Here is a 17569-nt window from a genome sequence, read left to right on the forward strand (position 1 = left end):
ATTTGAATGCTTTCCACTTCGTGAGCGGAAATTTGAAGCTGATTTTGGTTCAGCCACTTGCTGTTGCAAATCCTGATTGTGAGAAAATGCTAACTATTAGGTCTAAATGGAAAACTTGGATGGCTGCATAGCCTGCATTCCTCTTGAGCTCTTCAAAGAAAAGAAGGGGGATGATGTACTGGTGTGCGTTGGTCGGTTTGATTTGAAATCAAACCAAACCAAACCAATAAAAACTGAATTTTTTTTAAAAAGAAATTCTCTAAATCATGATCAGAATGTATACAAATTGAATTGTAGCTGAATCAAGTAATATATTTGGCTTTGTCGATTATTTGGTTAATTGAATAATTGAATTTGGTTAATATCATACATTTACATAATTTGGTTAGTCCGATTTTAAATTTTCAGATTAAAAACAGAATCGAACTGAATAAAATTAAAAGAATTAATCATAATTAAATTAAAAATGTCCATTAATTATATGTATTTTCTTAAAAGGTGCAAAATCACTCCCTGTTATTATGTTCGCTTTAATTTAAACTTTTTGGAAAATAGAGGGGGCAAATTGAACCTTTACCCAAGAAAGCAAGCACAAAGCGTGGGCCTTGTCATGAAAATCAAATTAAAGAAATTCCAAATAAGAAACAGATTAAAAGATAGATAAGAGCAGAGCTCATCTCCTCCTCTTTGCAATGGCGTTCTCTCCCACTATTTCTACTCCAACTCCCAAATTTCTCCAATCCTCAATGCTTACTATTCCCTCTTTCAAATTACATTTTGCCAACTCTCCAAAACGACAATCTTATGCCACTCGTCGTTTACGCGTCATTGCTTCTTCTTCAACTCTACAGTCTACAAACGGCGCCGTTTCTTCTCCCACTGAGAAAAAACCAGGCACCTCATCCTCCTCCTCTTCTTCTGGACGGCAGTACTTTCCGTTAGCTGCTGTTATTGGCCAGGTCAGCATTATCTATCCTTGTAATTACGTAGTTCAAATTTACAATTGATGGTTTATTTTTTTTGTGGTTAAATGTTAGGATGCTATCAAAACTGCGCTGTTGCTCGGAGCTATTGATCGTGAAGTTGGAGGAATTGCTATTAGTGGGAAACGAGGAACTGCTAAGACTGTCATGGCGCGTGGCTTGCACGCCATTTTGCCTCCGATTGACGTTGTCGCTGGTTCTATCTCTAATGCTGATCCTTCTCGACCTGAAGAGTAAGCTTGCTTTTACTATAGCCGATTCCAATTCCGGCTATGCCCTTTTTAATAAATGGAGTGGTTGGACTGCCCATTATAAATTGGGAATTATCTTGGAGTTTGACAGTGATCCTAGACTTTGGCTAGGAGGAGTGAGTCCTTTTCATAAAAAGTAAATAAATTAAAATCTAATTATTTTATCATGTTTTTTGAAGGTGGGAAGATTTTTTAGCAGAGCGGGTAGAATATGATTCTGATGGTATTATTAAGACTCAAGTTGTTAAATCTCCTTTTGTTCAGGTACAAGTGTTTTTTACTATAAGGAGTTAAATAAAGGTATTGGCATCTTAAATTCCAACTTATGATGTTTGTAGCGATCTGATCTCATGGTTTAAAACCTTACATATAAAATTCTAATCTTCTGTGTATTTGCATTTTATAGCCCAAGTCCGTTTTCCGGCAATTTTGATCATACATGGCATTCGTGCATCTGTGCCACGTTGTACATGACCTGCTACTCCGCTATGCCTCATATGATCAAAATTGCGAGAAAACTGGCTTAATCTACAAAATGCAAATACGCAAAAGGTTAGGATTTATATGTTATGTTTTAAGCCATGAGATTAGATTGCTACAAACATCATACCTTGGGAGTTAATATGCCAATACCTCTAAAATAAATATTCCCACTACATTGTTCGATTCATTACTCTCTTCATTAATTTATGTCAGATTCCATTGGGAGTCACAGAGGACAGACTCATTGGATCTGTTGATGTTGAGGAGTCTGTAAAAACGGGAACTACTGTGTTTCAGCCTGGCCTTCTAGCTGAAGCTCATAGAGGTGTTCTATACGTTGATGAAATCAACCTTTTAGATGAGGGTATTAGTAACTTGCTTCTTAATGTATTGACGGAAGGGGTTAATATTATTGAAAGAGAGGGAATCAGCTATAAGCACCCTTGCAAGCCCCTTTTGATTGCTACTTACAATCCAGAAGAAGGTGCTGTTCGGGAACACTTGCTAGATCGTATTGCTATTAATTTGAGGTACATGCCTTTATTTTAAAAAATTAATTGGTGCTTTACTTCTTTGTCGCTATGCTCTTTCCCCATTTCATTAATGACACATTCATTCTGCAGCGCAGATCTTCCTATGACTTTCGAAGATCGTGTCGCAGCTGTTAGTATTGCTACTCAATTTCAGGAACATAGCAATGAAGTCTTTAAAATGGTTGAGGAAGAGACGGAATCAGCTAAGACCCAGGTAACCGTGCAAAGTGCAGAGCTTCTGTTAATATATTTGAAGAGTATATAGATACTTGTAAATTTGTAATCATAAAAGCTTTAGAATTTATGCTACCAGGATAATAGCTTGAGTGTATGTCTTATTGGGCATTTGGTTCAAAATATTATTTAATATTTAGTGATTGACCAAGTATCTATCTACAAAGTACTTTAATTATTAAAGAGACCTCTCATGGTCTATCTTGTTTGGGATTATCACAGCCCATTTAGTAGCAGGTTATGAACCTACCCTTAGAAAATTGAATATTTATAATTTTGTAGATGTTAAAGACATGTTTTTCTCCGTTGTTCTTCAGAATATTAAGCTGTTACATGTTAGTGCCACCTTTTCTTTTAATGCCTCTGTTGATACAATTACAAAAGTGTTGACAAGTGATTTAAGATTCTATAATTCAGAAAGCCGTAAGGTTGTCTCAAATATGAAGACAGCATTTACACTCCTAAGATAGGTGATTCATTTTGTTTTACTGAAATGACAGGTTTGCTATTATCTTGATGTACATTTAATCTTTTTTTTTTATTATTGTTATTGCGCTTTATGATGTAAAAAGATGAAATTTCATGTTGTGTGAATCTAGATATTCTCATGTCCTGCAGATCATTTTGGCCAGAGAGTATTTGAAGGATGTCACCATTGGCAGGGAGCAATTGAAATATCTTGTTTTGGAAGCCATTCGAGGTGGTTGCCAGGTTGTGGTTAAATTTTTTCCTCAATTGTATTCTTGCTTCCATTTTTAGTTACTGAATTCTCATCCCTCCAAACCTATGCACTCTTCAAGAATTTCAAGGCAAGCTCACATACATCCCCCTAATACCAACCTCTTTAAACTTGCAAAGAAGCACAATCAGATATTTCTACGCTGAACCTGATAAGGGGGTTGGCGCTCCACCCTTCTCTAGACTGAAAACTTAGTGCCACATATTGAAATAATATAAATTGACCAATAAAGTTGCACCTGAGATTCCGTGAAGCAAATTTTCTCATATACAGTATTACAGATATTGCTCCTTAAGCTTATGTTTGTGGCAGAATATATTCAATTGCCAGTGTACTCACATGGCTAGCATGTATTCCTTTAACTGGTCTCATGCGTTAGATTAGCGGAAAGACCTGCTTAGAGTAGGGAGTTACTTTCTAGGTCATTATATTTGTAGGAACTGTTCATAGTTTAAAAACGGGGTATTCCATGAGACAAAATGCACATGATAACTAGCCAATGTGGTGGCAGAGTTTTTTTTTTAGGATACTTGCCTATATTGTTGCATACATTGTCTAATTGATTTTATGTACTTTTTCTTTGATCAACTTCCATGTACAACTTCGATGATGTAGATATTAACCATCTTTTGGAACTGACAGGGACACAGAGCTGAGCTGTATGCTGCCCGTGTCGCAAAATGCTTGGCTGCTATTGAAGGACGCGATAAAGTTTACGCAGATGACCTGAAAAAAGCTGTTGAGTATTTCTCATGAATATAGTGTGCATGCTTAGGAACTGTATGCTTAAAAAGGATATATAATACTATAAATTACCATAAAAGAGGACAAGAAGGAAACAACATGAAAGAAACCAAGCCTAAAGAAAATAAAAGGTTTCGTATAGATGCTTTTAAGATTGATATTATTTGGGTAAAAATTTGATTCGCATTTTAGAAAAACCTTGCCATATGTTTTATAAATAAGTATGCATAGGCTACCTGTTCTAATATGTCATTCTTTGCAGGTGGAACTGGTTATTCTTCCCCGTTCAATCATCAATGAGAATCCACCAGAACAGCAAAACCAACCGCCTCCACCTCCTCCGCCTCCACAAAATCAGGATTCTGGGGATGACCAGAAAGAAGAGGAGGAAGATCAAGAGGTGTTTTAAGCCTTTTCACTTTATGGAATACAGATTTTGTAGATTTGTCAAATGTAATTGATCAAAAAATGAGTAAGCTTGATTAAGATGAGAATGTTCATTCCTGTTATTAGGACGATGATGAAGAGAATGATGAAGAGAATGAACAAGAGCAGGAACAATTACCTGAAGAATTTATATTTGATGCAGAAGGGGGTTTGGTGGATGAAAAACTTCTCTTCTTTGCACAACAAGCGCAGAAACGGCGAGGGAAGGCAGGGAGAGCAAAGAATGTCATATTTTCAGAGGACAGAGGTCGATATATTAAACCAATGCTCCCAAAGGTTTGTCAATATACTACTCTTCTCTGTGTACTTCTTAGTGGTACTTTTCTGTTACATGCTAATCTTTATATGTTTTCCTACTCATTTCTTTGCTGCAACCATATTTTCTGAGCTTGTCACCATGCTTTATCAGGGTCCTGTGAAGAGATTAGCAGTTGATGCAACCCTTAGGGCAGCTGCACCATATCAAAAACTACGGAGAGAGAAGGACACTCAAAAGTCTAGGAAAGTGTATGTTGAGAAAACTGACATGAGGTCAAAAAGAATGGCAAGAAAAGCGGGAGCACTGGTAACACTAGATGCTCTTTTAACTTTCTTTGGAAATTCTGAACACAATATGAGTATTCCTCCGGTGTCTTTCAAATAATTTTAGAACCTCTGTTTTCAATTTAATTAGCAAGTTAGAACCTCAGAGATTTCAACTAAACCTGTCTGAGGGAGAGACGACATCCACTGAATGCACTGTGTAAACTTCTATCATGTGTTTTAACTTTTAGTATATTCATGACAGGTAATATTTCTAGTTGATGCAAGTGGAAGTATGGCATTGAATCGAATGCAAAATGCAAAAGGTGCTGCACTTAAGTTACTAGCTGAGAGTTATACAAGCAGGGATCAGGTAATTTCTGAAATACTTTCTGAGATTTATGCCATGTTACTCTGGAGATATTATATTAATTAACAGACTAGAAAATACAGTTTAGAATTCATGTGTTAAGCTCTTCTAGTAATTTCATAGAGTTTGTCAATTTTATGTGATGATGTGGATGCTAGTTAGTGATATGCTCTGTTAAGACTTGCTCATCTTATTTTCTATCACAATTTGGCTCAATTCTCATCAAATTCTTAACCTGTGGAAAAAATAGATGGGTTGAAGATTTAAGCATAGAGCATTGCAATAGGGTCTACTTTAATTAAGTTGTCTGAATTGTGTTTGTCAAAATTTCATGGTTATGTGAATTAGGTAGCTATCATTCCCTTCCGTGGAGATGCTGCGGAAGTCCTTTTACCTCCTTCCAGATCAATTGCAATGGCAAGGAACCGTCTTGAAAGACTTCCATGTGGTGGTGGTTCACCCTTAGCTCACGGTCTCACAACTGTAAGTAGAAATAACCTGCCGCTTAGTTGCTTGTATCTTTACCAAATAACTTTTCTAATATTTAAATTTCCTATAAGAGCGTGCACAATTTGAGTTTTTGCATAAAAGTTCAGCAAGCATTTGCGTTACGTATTGCTAATAACTTTCCACATATTTTTTTAGGATAACTGAGGCTGAACTTATGATATGCCTGTTAATTAGTTCTACCGTGTATCTCGTTAATTTCTGTCATGATGCTGCTTAATTTGTGTAGCCATCCGTCTAATTCCTGATTTTTCACGTCTAACTATTACTAGTTATAATTTCTCAGGCTGTCAGGGTTGGACTAAATGCAGAAAAGAGTGGTGATGTGGGGCGTATAATGATTGTTGCAATAACTGATGGGAGAGCCAATATATCTCTGAAAAGGTCCAACGATCCTGAAGCTGCTGCTTCTTCTGATGCCCCGAGGCCTTCCACGCAAGAACTGAAGGTAAAGTTTGAGCCATTTTATGCATACTAAACAATGGAAGATAATCACAGATCATATAATATGATCTAATACTAACTGACCTTTAGAGTTGAAAACTTAAATATGCCACCGTCTACATAAGCAAAGCTACCATGGTCTTTCGGAATTATCATGTCATCTGAATAACTAAAATATTTGTGGCCCAATTTGAGTTTGCATTGGAAATTATTTTTCTTAGAATTTGCTTTGATTTTTTGTCCGCATAAAGGATGAGATTCTAGAAGTGGCGGCAAAAGTATACAAGGCTGGAATGTCTCTTCTAGTCATTGATACAGAAAACAAGTTCGTTTCAACTGGATTTGCTAAAGAGATTGCAAGAGTTGCTCAAGGTTTGTTCTCTAATGAACTCGTAAATCCTTATAATCTATGGACCATAAAGATACGAGAATACATAAATTGAATCACAAACTTCTTATGCAGGAAAATATTATTACTTACCTAATGCTTCAGATGCTGTCATTTCTGCGGCCACTAAGGAAGCTTTATCAGACTTAAAGAGTTAGTAATTTTATAAAATCTCGATCAGCCGGATCAGCAAAATCACGAGGTTTGATTCTACAATTGCTACCAAAGCCGACTGTTGTTGATTAATTATAGAGAATTGTTCTGTACAGTATCAGCCATTTGTTCTTTCTGCTAACATGTTTCGTATACGTATCATTGTAGACCATACTGTAATGTGTTTGTCGAATTAATGGAAGTAGTTCTTGTAAGAAGTATAATATCAAAAAGTGTATCTCGCCATCTTATCAAATGTTGTATTGTCATCACATATATCATCTCATATCATCTCGAATGTAACATTTTACAATTCTCCAATTTAATATGGGGTAAATAATGCTCATTATCAATATCGATTTCCAATTTTAGTTGATTTAATTTTTCTACTATCCTCGAAAAGTTTGATTACGGCAGGCATTTCCTTTGACCATTCATAAAATTGCATTTTGTTGTCTCCATATTTATTAAAATACACTATGGTATAATACGTGGTCAGAGATGTTTCGCTGCTATGTCTAATTATAATATTCGGGTTTTTTTTTTGTTGATTCGACCCTTTCAAAGCAAAGATGACAGATTTAATATGATTGTTTTATTTGATCAATATAGTTCATATCTGTATTATTGATATACAAATATATCAGATGCCATTATCCATAAACTTAAGCCATCTTCATATAGTAAAAAATCAGTTTCAAATCCCTCAAATCTCTTTTACACTTACAAAACAAATCTCTCAGGATTTTCTTACCAAAACCAATCTATGCTACAGATTTTTATTTCCATATCATCATTTGTCACTTTGCTCTAAATTAGAAACCTCAAAATATAAACATTATCCTAAAATAACCCAAATGAAAGTTACTTTATAAATGCACCTATAATTAAAAACACACCAACTCTATAAATACAATCCATCAGCATAAAAGTCTCTACTTGACATCAATAATCTTAAGAGATAGTGGATGGCAAATGCAAAGACTAATGTTTTGGTCATGACAATGTTGGTAATTCTTGGAACCCTAATTCTGAATGATCGTAAGGTTTCCGCTCAATGCGAAGGGAAGGTTCCGATTTCTGATCTGATATCACAATGTTCAAAATTTGTTCAGAAAACAGGACCAAAAATTGCTCCATCTCAACAATGTTGTCAAGTTGTGAAAAATGCTGAAATTCCATGCGTGTGCAAACTTGTTACTTCAGCAATTGAGAAAATTGTTAGCATGGAGAAAGTTGTCTATGTTGCTCGAACCTGTGGCGTCGAGGTCCAACCCGGATTCAAATGTGGAAGTAAGTTTATTTTTTTTAATTCTATTTTGTTCATTAATTTTGTTGATTAGCATATAATTAGTGGTTGGAATTAAAGTTTTGTTGAGAATTAATTATTCACTTTTATGTTTCAGGTTACACAGTTCCACCACCTTTGGCATAAATAATTGAAGATGGAGATGAAAAGTATTGCTACAGAATTATAAGCAACAGTTTAGTAATTGTGTTTAAAATAAAAAAGAATAATAGAGCATGATGTATCTAATATTGTTGCTTTATCTTCTCCAATATATTTGAGCAAATTAAACATAGTTTTATTATTCATGTTCACTTGCATTTAATAAATATAATACTCGGGCGGAAAACAAGTTCGTTTTATCATCCAATTATAAATAATTTCTCTGTTTTATGATTTCGTCTATGATTGTTTTATTTTCGGTTTTTTTTAACAAAGACTAAATTTTCATTAATAATAACAAAAATTACATGAACGGTTTCTCAACATACTGAGTCAACTATTCTAGAAAAAATGATGAGAGCTGTAAAAATACAGTCATCGACTAGGGCTAAACTAACCACCAAGGGTCACCCAAATTTGAACGTTCCAACTTAGGACTAACATTGCGATCGGCGAACCTGCTCAGCAGGTTTCGCCGCTTCAGAATTGATGTTACCCAAATCAGAATCATAGTCTCCAGACTGAGATAAATCCTCTGGCAACAAACCCTTTGCTTCCACAGCACCATCATCGATAGTCTCCCCCGAAGCATTTTTTTCTAAATAGTTAATTTGCAATACAATGTATGATCTTTTGCTTTTTTGTTTACTTTATTTATATATTTTTTCGATTTTAGTAATTTTATTTATAAATGTATACTTTTTATTTTACATTATATATTATTAATGTTTGTTTATGTAATTATTAAAATATAGTATATTTTATAATAAAAATGTTAAATATAATTAAAAAATGTATGAATGCTAACTGGAAAGTATACAACAGTGGTATATTATTGAAAAAAACAGTAGCAGATAATTGTATACCTCTTGAAATTCGACACATTAATATACTAATCGATCTTTCTATTTTCAGTATATTAAACACATTATCATTGTTCATTATTTTTTAATATATCTATTTTTCTTTTAAAACACTGCTATTTTATGGGTCTGAAAAAAACCGCTATTTTATAACTGGATTTAGGATTGCATTTTTTTATAAATTTTCATGGAAGTCCAAAAAAATCCACCCAAACCCGTATTTATAGAGCGTAAGGACCGGATTTTATCAGATAATATGAATCCCGGACCGAGTTTGGCTGGACTTGGGCTTACATAAAAATTAGTAAAACCACCAAGCCCGGCTCATAAACATGTATATCTCAGATCTATTAATACGTGGCTCAATCTAATTGCTTATCCAAAGGGGCATTCAAGTCATTTTGATCTTCAATCTCCGGTGTAAAATCACAGGTCGCGGCTCTAATTCATTCACTAAGCTGTTTCAAATTCTCTGTCAATTCGTCAGAAAATTAACCGCGGATTTCGCAACTCAATTCAGGCGAGTTTTCTTTCACTTAATTATTTCCGATTCAACTTTTTATTTTGAACAATTTATAGATCTAGGGTTTACATTTCAATTCATTATCTTTTAATTTCCCAGTTTCATGATTTAATTATTGAATTTCCACAATTCAGATCTATTTATTGTTTCAATTATCTGTATTTGATTACGCCTATATGTTTTGATTTGTTTTTTTTTTTTTTTGCTTTTCAATAAATTTGCAATCTTTGCATAATTCGACCGATGCTTACAGTTAAAAGATTTTATATTTTTTTTGACCCATGATGACTAACAAATTGGGGCTAATGTGTATTTATTTGTGAGATTGTTATGTAATCTGGTATTAAAAAGTTTATATTTTTATCTATTTATTTTACCTTTTCTGTTCAAATTTGCCCTTTGTGTTGCTGATAATTGAGTGCAAATTGTAATTCAGGTCTGAGCAAGCATTCTAGTTGTTAGGCTTCATTCGATCGGTTAAGGTTCGTTCATGTCTGAGCTCGAATCCCAGATTCCTACTACCTTTGGTAAGCAAGCTTAAGATTTCTAGTTTGGTCTCTTTTTTGTGCGATTAACAGCTTAATTAAACATGAGGACTAATAATAATGTTGTAGTTTAAGATTACGGTTCAAATTAAGAACTTGATGCTTTTGTTTGCTAAGTCGTGAAAGATGTTTTGCTGAAATGTATAAGAAATCTAAGTAAGATTGTGTGGTGTAGATCCTTTTGCTGATGCAAATGCTGAAGACTCGGGCGCTGGTGGAAAAGAGTATGTGCATATTCGTATACAGCAAAGAAATGGTAGGAAAAGCTTGACAACTGTGCAGGGGTTGAAGAAGGAATTCAGCTACAACAAGATACTCAAAGATCTTAAGAAGGAATTCTGCTGCAATGGTACAGTGGTGCAGGACCCTGAATTAGGGCAGGTGTGTGTTTGATCTCCGAATAACTGTGTACATAATATGTTTTTATTATTCTATGTCTCACGTGAGTATGTCCATGTATAGGTTATACAACTTCAAGGCGATCAAAGAAAGAACGTGTCTAGTTTCCTGACTGGGGTAAAATTTCTACACCCATGATGATGAATCTGTTTGTGATCTTTTATGTTTGTGTACTCTTATCGAGTTTCTGGATGCCTCTAATTTTGATTACATTACTGTATCTGACAGGCAGGAATTGTGAAGAAGGACAACATCAAAATCCATGGTTTCTAAGCAGCACCAGCTACAATAAAATCTTTGCCCGGTGAAATTCCCCTTCCTATGTTGGCGCAGAAACTGTTTGAAATTTAGAATATATTTAAGCTGTTGAATCTTTATATGATGTTGGCTTGATAAGATAAGAAAGCAACTTTGTTTCTGTTAATTTTTTTATCGAATTATGTGGATTGTGTTTGTGATGATAATAGAATATGCGACGCCACACCCTTATATTTTAAACAGATGCTATTTTCAGCAATTAAACTGTCCGAATATGTCAGTGTTGGTAACAATTGATGATTTGGTTATCTGAATCTGTTATGATATGATATTTGACATTTCATTATTGATCACCTAGTTCTTGATTTTTAGATGATGTCTTCGAATGGTGAATATGTTTTGATTTAAGTTTTATGTTATAAACTGTTTAGGACGCATTTCTTCTCTTCCTCGGCTACCTTATTGATCTAATTGGAGTGCCCTTCAGTTCTTCCAATCATACCGAGAGCCTGTTGTCTACCTTTTTTCTATCTTTAGTTTTCGCTAGCGGTGTCAAAAATGGCAGATTCTATTCAATATCCTTCTAATGACTCTGAATTCGTTGGCGTTTTGGTTTTGACTTGTCTCGTGTTCAGGTTAAAAGTCACTTTTTTTTTTTGGAAAGAGGTTAATAGTCACTTATTAGTTATTGTTGTGCAAATTATTTATTGAGTTACATATTTTTGGTGTTTATGTTATCTTTTAAAAATGCTAAAAAAGTTATATTTTTAGAAAAAAGTATATTATTTTATTGTTTTTCATTTGAACATGTTTCCTTTCGGCCTGTGTATTTTAATGTTTTTGTTTTCGGGCAACAACAATTGTCAGGACTTTAAACATGTTTTTAGAGATCTCGGAGGATGAAGGGAAACCCGTCATTAGGGTATAATTGATTCAAAATGTTCCTTTTAATTGATCTTTGACTTCGTATCTTTGATGTTTAAGCAATACTACTTTATTTGATATGGTCTTTAATTGCTGGGAAAATTCCTCGAAGAACTGCCGAGGATATTGAAAAATATTGGCGTTCCAAAGTATCTAACAAGCAATTTAGCATCTCTAGCAATGGAAATTAGGAACTTGTAATTCACCATTTTTCGAGTTCCCGATCAGCTACGCAGAGTAAACGAAGAGTGTTATGAACCACAAGTCGTTTCAATCGGTCCTTACCATCGCGGAAAATCTCACCTACAAAGAATGGAAAGTTACAAAGTACAGTTTCTAAAACAACTCCTGATCAGAAGAAGGTCAAGAAATTTGAACCATGATGAGCTAAAAGAAGAAGCTGATCAGCTACAACCCTATGTGTTGGCCATGGGAGCACTCGAAAAAAGCGCTCGTAAATGCTGCGAAGAAACGGTTAGTCTCAGTTCCGAAGAGTTCGTGAAAATGATGATTCTTGATTCTTGTTTAATTCTTGAGATTATCCGCTGTCGTATAGATGATTATGAAGAGGAGGACGATTCTAGTTTTGCAATTATGCTTTATTTATATAGCATAAACAGGGATCTGTTTCTACTTGAGAATCAGATTACTTACTTTGTTCTGTTAAAGTTTTTTAAACTTTCTGAGATGCCAGACCAAAGTTGATGAAAATTACAATCCGCATGAAAGCAAGCATTTATTAGACTTTGTACACCGCCATTGATTTCCATTCAGTACTCTAATAAAAAGTCCATCGGCAAGCGACGAATCGGAACCCATTCGTTGCGCTGGAGAGCTAAGAGAAGCCGGAATCATATTTCGAAGAGCCGGAGATGAACAAGAACGAAGCATATTTGACGTAAAGTTCAAACGAGGTAGGCTAGAAATCCCATCTTTGGTCATTGAAGAGGACACAGAAACAATCTTGCATAATATGATAGCTTTCGAGCAGTTACTTGCGGATGAAGTTAGCTATTTCTCAGATTATATGGTATTAATGGACAGTCTCATATACCTCTTTACAATGTCACATTTTTCATTCTTAAAAAATTAAAATCAAATAGTGAAATTTGATTGCAAATTAGACATAAATCGGCCGGATTTCATTTAAAAATATGCCGGAGTCGGCAAAACGCATAGCAGGGTAATCATTTGTACTGTTTTAAAATTCAATAACCAAACTGTAAATAGAAAAAAAAGTATGTTAACTCCAGAATCGATAACACTGTAAAATCCAGCGGAATCTATATATTCCTTTTAAATTTATTTTCGAAATTTTAGCAGATCTAATAACAGAACCTCAGTTTTACTTTTACCTTCAACATGTACAAACCTAATCCAGATTGGTTGGTTTAGTTTAAAATTTCTTTGAAAAGTCGCTGCAATTATTTAGACAAGTCGTTGCAATAATAAGACATTCATCGTACTGAATGAGTAACATGGGCATGTAGTCGACTGGTTTGGACTTGAGTGAAAAACAAAAATATCATAATCTCCGACAAGTCAAGTGATTTCAACTTCACAATAGATAAACAACCACCACACAAAAACAACGGTATGCAGTGGCCGATCTTGACTATAATTTTTTAAGGGGCTAATTAAACGCATACAAATTAAATGTTTAAGAATTTAAAATTATTAGGAATCGGATCAGGATCCTTTTAAGTATATTGAATATGATCTATCATGTTTAATCAATATACACCATTCATTATAAAATGAATGGTGTATATTTGACAAATTTTGCACTTTTTTAATCTACACTATTCATAGAATAAATAGTGAGATTGATTAAACATAATAAGTCATGTTTAATCAATTTGAAAAGATATTAATAGCATTCAATAATATTTTTGAAAATTTGGAGGGCCATAAACCCTCCATGTCTCCATGAAGATCCGCTAATGACTGCATTCTATTAAAAAAACTATTTATGAAGTTATTTTCAAAGGTTTATATTTATTAGAATTTTTTAAACTAAAACTATTTTAATAAGTTTTTTTTGCCGGAGATAAACAAGATAGAACTATTACATTTTTAATATCTCACCTTTTAATTTTTTTTGTTTATGTCTCCACCTTTCAAAATCTTTAATTTTAGTCCGTTTTTTAATTTTCACTTTCAATTGTAGCAATTTTTTTTTAAATTAGAGTGTAAAAAAATTCAAATAAACCTCTCATATAACTTCATTTTTTAAATTTATTATGATAAAATTGCAAATTGGAAGAAGTAACATAAACGAACTATTTGAACTTTTTCCCACTTAAATTTGGCCAAATGGCTACAATTAAAAGTGAAAATATAAAAATAGGCTAAAATTGAAGATTTTAAAAGGTGAGGCTATAAACAAAAAAAATCAAAAAAATGAGTATTTTTTAGTGATTAAGCGTTCAATATATGACATAAGTATATACAAATATTTACAGATGTTTATAAATTTTTATACGCCATTTACGTCTTCCACGCTTCTTACGTTGAAATCATCGCGTACATTTTCCGTCATACTCATCATGACACTGCGATGTCATAGTTGACGCTCCTGACGTTCGTACTCCCTATAAACTTCAGCCTTTTTGTTTTTGAATTTTTAATAAATATTTTTAAAATATTTTGTTAATTTTAACCAACCTGGTCAATATTTAAAAGAAATTTTGGTTTTTGGTTAATTTTAATTTTAATTTTTAGCCAGTTCGATTTTAGTCAAAATGTAATTGCAGTTGGTTGCAATTTGAGTTGGTCGATTTTGGAGAATACTGTTCTATTTGACAAATTGACCGAATGCTCACTCTGAGATAGATATACTTTTATATATAGATAGACATATTTGTATATGCATTAAAGAAGTAACATTATCATCAAATGGTAGCAATATTATAATTGAATCTAAAAAAATTCAGATTTAATTCTTCTCCTCTAATAATAATTATAATAATAACTCTAAGTGAGTTGGTAATTAAGGTGTTTTATTAAGTGAAATCGCGGATTCGAACCGTACTCATATATGAAGTTGTTTTAAATTTGGAGTTAGAATTTGCCTCCCGCAAAAGACTTGTACGGCTGGAGTGGAGATTAGTCTAAACATAAAAGGTTTAAAGATGTCATTTCATAGTTGAGACTTGTTTAAGAAATCTCATGGATTATGTACTAAGAAATTTATAATTATATCTATTACGTCAGTTGGCTGCAAATATAAACAGCAAACAGTGACAAAGGGGATTATTTTATTTTTTAGAACATCAGAAGTCAAAAAATTACTAAAACACTTATTTGATGAATTTCATAGAAGTTGAAATACTAATTAGAAAAAATAAAAAACTATCAAAATTAAAAATTCGAAAAAATCCAGACAACACTAATATAATTTTTCCTGAATTATATGTATAGGAATCGGAATCACTGATTCAGTACTGAGCAATAGCAAGCTAGGGGGTCGACCTCCTAGGTATATCATTTTTTATTCTTATAAGGCAAGCAGAATATATAAGCAGAATATCAGCTCAAGTGGTGGTGGTGGCACTGTGTTTTTCTTGCACAACGATCTCCATTCTGGTAAAACGATGACACTTCTCTTCTCCGATACTCGCACCAATGCTCGTTTCTTGCCCCGTCAAGTTTCCGATTCTGTACCATTTTCGAGCGACAAATTACCGGAAATTCTGAACAGGTTTTCGGTAAAACCTAAAACAACAGAAGCCGGGACGATCAGGAATGTACTCGAAGACTGCGAAATACCCAAGATTAAAGGAGAAGACAAGTATTGCGCTGTTTCATTAGAATCTTTAGTTGATTTCGTTACATCAAAGCTAGGGCACAGAGTTAAAGTTATTTCCACTGAGATAAAAACGAAGACAAAGCTACAGAAATACGAGATCTTGGAGGGAATAAAAATGATCGGAGAGAAGCAAGTAGTATGCCATAAGTTAGGGTATGCATATGCTGTGTTTATGTGCCATACCATTGATCCTACACAAGCTTATATGGTTCCTTTAATGGGTTCTGATGGCAGTAAAGTTGAAGGTGTGGCGGTTTGTCATATGGATTCATCAGATTGGAGCCCTGAACACTATGCATTTCAACAGCTTAGGGTTAAGCCTGGAGCTTCTATTTGTCACTTTCTTAATATTGCTGTCCTTGTGTGGCTTCAAAACTAGCTCATATGAAAGTTATGATCATTTTTAGAATCAAGCTATCAAGTATCAAGAGAGAAAAAAACTTGATTCTATATATGTTTTTCTACTACCCAATTATTTATGTAAAAAATTTAGGGTTAATATTATAAAAAAATTCACCAACTTTACACGTTTTCTCATTTTAATCACGTAGTTTAAATTTTCTCATTTTCATGCACGAACTACCTCTTTTTCTCAAATTCATGCACGGCGCCGAGGTGTCACGGCTCTATTGGTTAATTCGCTGAGGTGGAGGTCACTTTACACCAATGAATGAGTGCCACCTCAGCACCGTGTATGAATTTGAGAAAAAAATGGTAGTTCGTGCATGAAAATGAGAAAATTTAAACTGTATGATTAAAACGAGAAAACGTATAAAGTTCGTGATTTTTTTGGACATTAACCCGAAATTTTAGTGTGTTTGCAATTTAATCAAACATTTAAACATTTATAATATTGTCCCGATTTATTAATTTGGCTGCAATTTTAGCCAACTTTTAAATAATTTAATTATTTCAAGTTTCCGTTGAATTTATATACTAATTACGTAATTAGAAAAAATTTATTTTTTAGAATTGCAAAATTTGACTTCTAATTTTTGCTAAAATTATTGAAAATAACGTTAAAATTTAATTTTAAATTCTCTAACTTTTGATGGTTGAAGAAAAAAAATATTGAAATTAAAAATGATTAGAAAATTCAAATAAAGTAAATGCCTAATGGTGAAAAAAAGTCAAACTTTTACGACTTGTTGCAATTTAAACCAAACCTTTCAATTTTTGTAATAATATCCAAATTATATTTTTTATTGCAATAATAGCTAAATTGGTGGTCAAATTTGTTATTTTCAGTTAGAACATTAGACTATTATTATTTTTTAATGAATAATAATATATTAAAAGTCACAAAAAATACAAAAAAAAACACAAAATATTTGACATAAAATATGCAATTTAGCTACTATGTGAAAATATACAATTTGGTTATTATTATAAAAATTAAAGGTTTAGTTTAAATTGCAACAAGTCTAAAAGTTTGGCTTTTTCGCCATTAAGCCTAAAGTAAATAGGTATTGTACTGAGATGAAAAATCAAAAAAATTAAATTGATTGAAAAAACAATTACGAAGATTAAAAATTTAATTGCAATTAATACTCATAAAGATATATGTATGTTTGTATGTGATGTTTATAATTATGAAATAAGAGACTATAGGTTTAGTTTTTTTTTTTCAGTGCACACGTTTAGTTTCTCTAGTCTAGGGAATTTCAGTTAACATTTGGTTCAGTTTCATATTTTCCTTTTCTAATTAGTTATGTCTTGTTTGCCATTCGATCTTCTTCATATATATGATTTCAGATTTAGGACTTAAGTGACTTTCAATTTTGTTACATAAGCTAAACTTTATTTATGTGGGAGGCGATTAATAATACAAAAATAGATGACTACTTAATAATAAAGAGCGACTCATTTGAAAATCAATCAATTAAATAATATATAATTTTACCTAAAATTTCACTTTGTGATATAAATTAATTGGTTAATTACATTCGACTATTCTATTTGTCACATAATTAATAAATAATTCACACATAACCATAC

At 33.0% G+C, this 17569-nt stretch overlaps 5 protein-coding genes across 5 annotated transcripts; all 5 read left to right on the forward strand.

The window, feature by feature from the left end:
• Positions 1–630: 630 nt before the first annotated feature.
• Positions 631–7070, forward strand: LOC126673332 (magnesium-chelatase subunit ChlD, chloroplastic). Its single transcript, XM_050367430.2, has 15 exons — positions 631–959; positions 1038–1216; positions 1414–1498; positions 1931–2247; positions 2341–2464; positions 3103–3195; positions 3866–3961; positions 4230–4367; positions 4481–4690; positions 4824–4979; positions 5202–5309; positions 5655–5789; positions 6100–6261; positions 6509–6629; positions 6721–7070. The coding sequence occupies exons 1-15, from the start codon at positions 693–695 to the stop codon at positions 6801–6803; spliced, it is 2274 nt and encodes a 757-aa protein (XP_050223387.1). The 5' UTR covers positions 631–692; the 3' UTR covers positions 6804–7070.
• A 653-nt stretch (positions 7071–7723) lies between these two features.
• On the forward strand, positions 7724–8477 carry LOC126674472 (uncharacterized). Its single transcript, XM_050368918.2, has 2 exons — positions 7724–8091; positions 8205–8477. Exons 1-2 carry the CDS (start codon positions 7767–7769, stop codon positions 8231–8233), a joined length of 354 nt encoding a protein of 117 aa, XP_050224875.1. The 5' UTR covers positions 7724–7766; the 3' UTR covers positions 8234–8477.
• A 1005-nt stretch (positions 8478–9482) lies between these two features.
• LOC126675019 (protein translation factor SUI1 homolog 1-like) lies at positions 9483–11076 on the forward strand. Its single transcript, XM_050369580.2, has 5 exons — positions 9483–9631; positions 10071–10161; positions 10355–10560; positions 10642–10695; positions 10807–11076. Exons 2-5 carry the CDS (start codon positions 10125–10127, stop codon positions 10849–10851), a joined length of 342 nt encoding a protein of 113 aa, XP_050225537.1. The 5' UTR covers positions 9483–9631; positions 10071–10124; the 3' UTR covers positions 10852–11076.
• A 318-nt stretch (positions 11077–11394) lies between these two features.
• Positions 11395–12880, forward strand: LOC126672999 (UPF0481 protein At3g47200-like). Its single transcript, XM_056105107.1, has 4 exons — positions 11395–11471; positions 11704–11758; positions 11962–12460; positions 12525–12880. The coding sequence occupies exons 1-4, from the start codon at positions 11395–11397 to the stop codon at positions 12851–12853; spliced, it is 960 nt and encodes a 319-aa protein (XP_055961082.1). The 3' UTR covers positions 12854–12880.
• A 1345-nt stretch (positions 12881–14225) lies between these two features.
• LOC126673000 (BURP domain-containing protein 3-like) lies at positions 14226–15950 on the forward strand. Its single transcript, XM_050366952.1, has 2 exons — positions 14226–14286; positions 15184–15950. Exons 1-2 carry the CDS (start codon positions 14226–14228, stop codon positions 15948–15950), a joined length of 828 nt encoding a protein of 275 aa, XP_050222909.1.
• Positions 15951–17569: the final 1619 nt, after the last annotated feature.

The sequence above is a fragment of the Mercurialis annua genome, linkage group LG3 (assembly GCF_937616625.2).
Source record: "Mercurialis annua linkage group LG3, ddMerAnnu1.2, whole genome shotgun sequence".
Taxonomy (NCBI): Eukaryota; Viridiplantae; Streptophyta; class Magnoliopsida; order Malpighiales; family Euphorbiaceae; genus Mercurialis; species Mercurialis annua.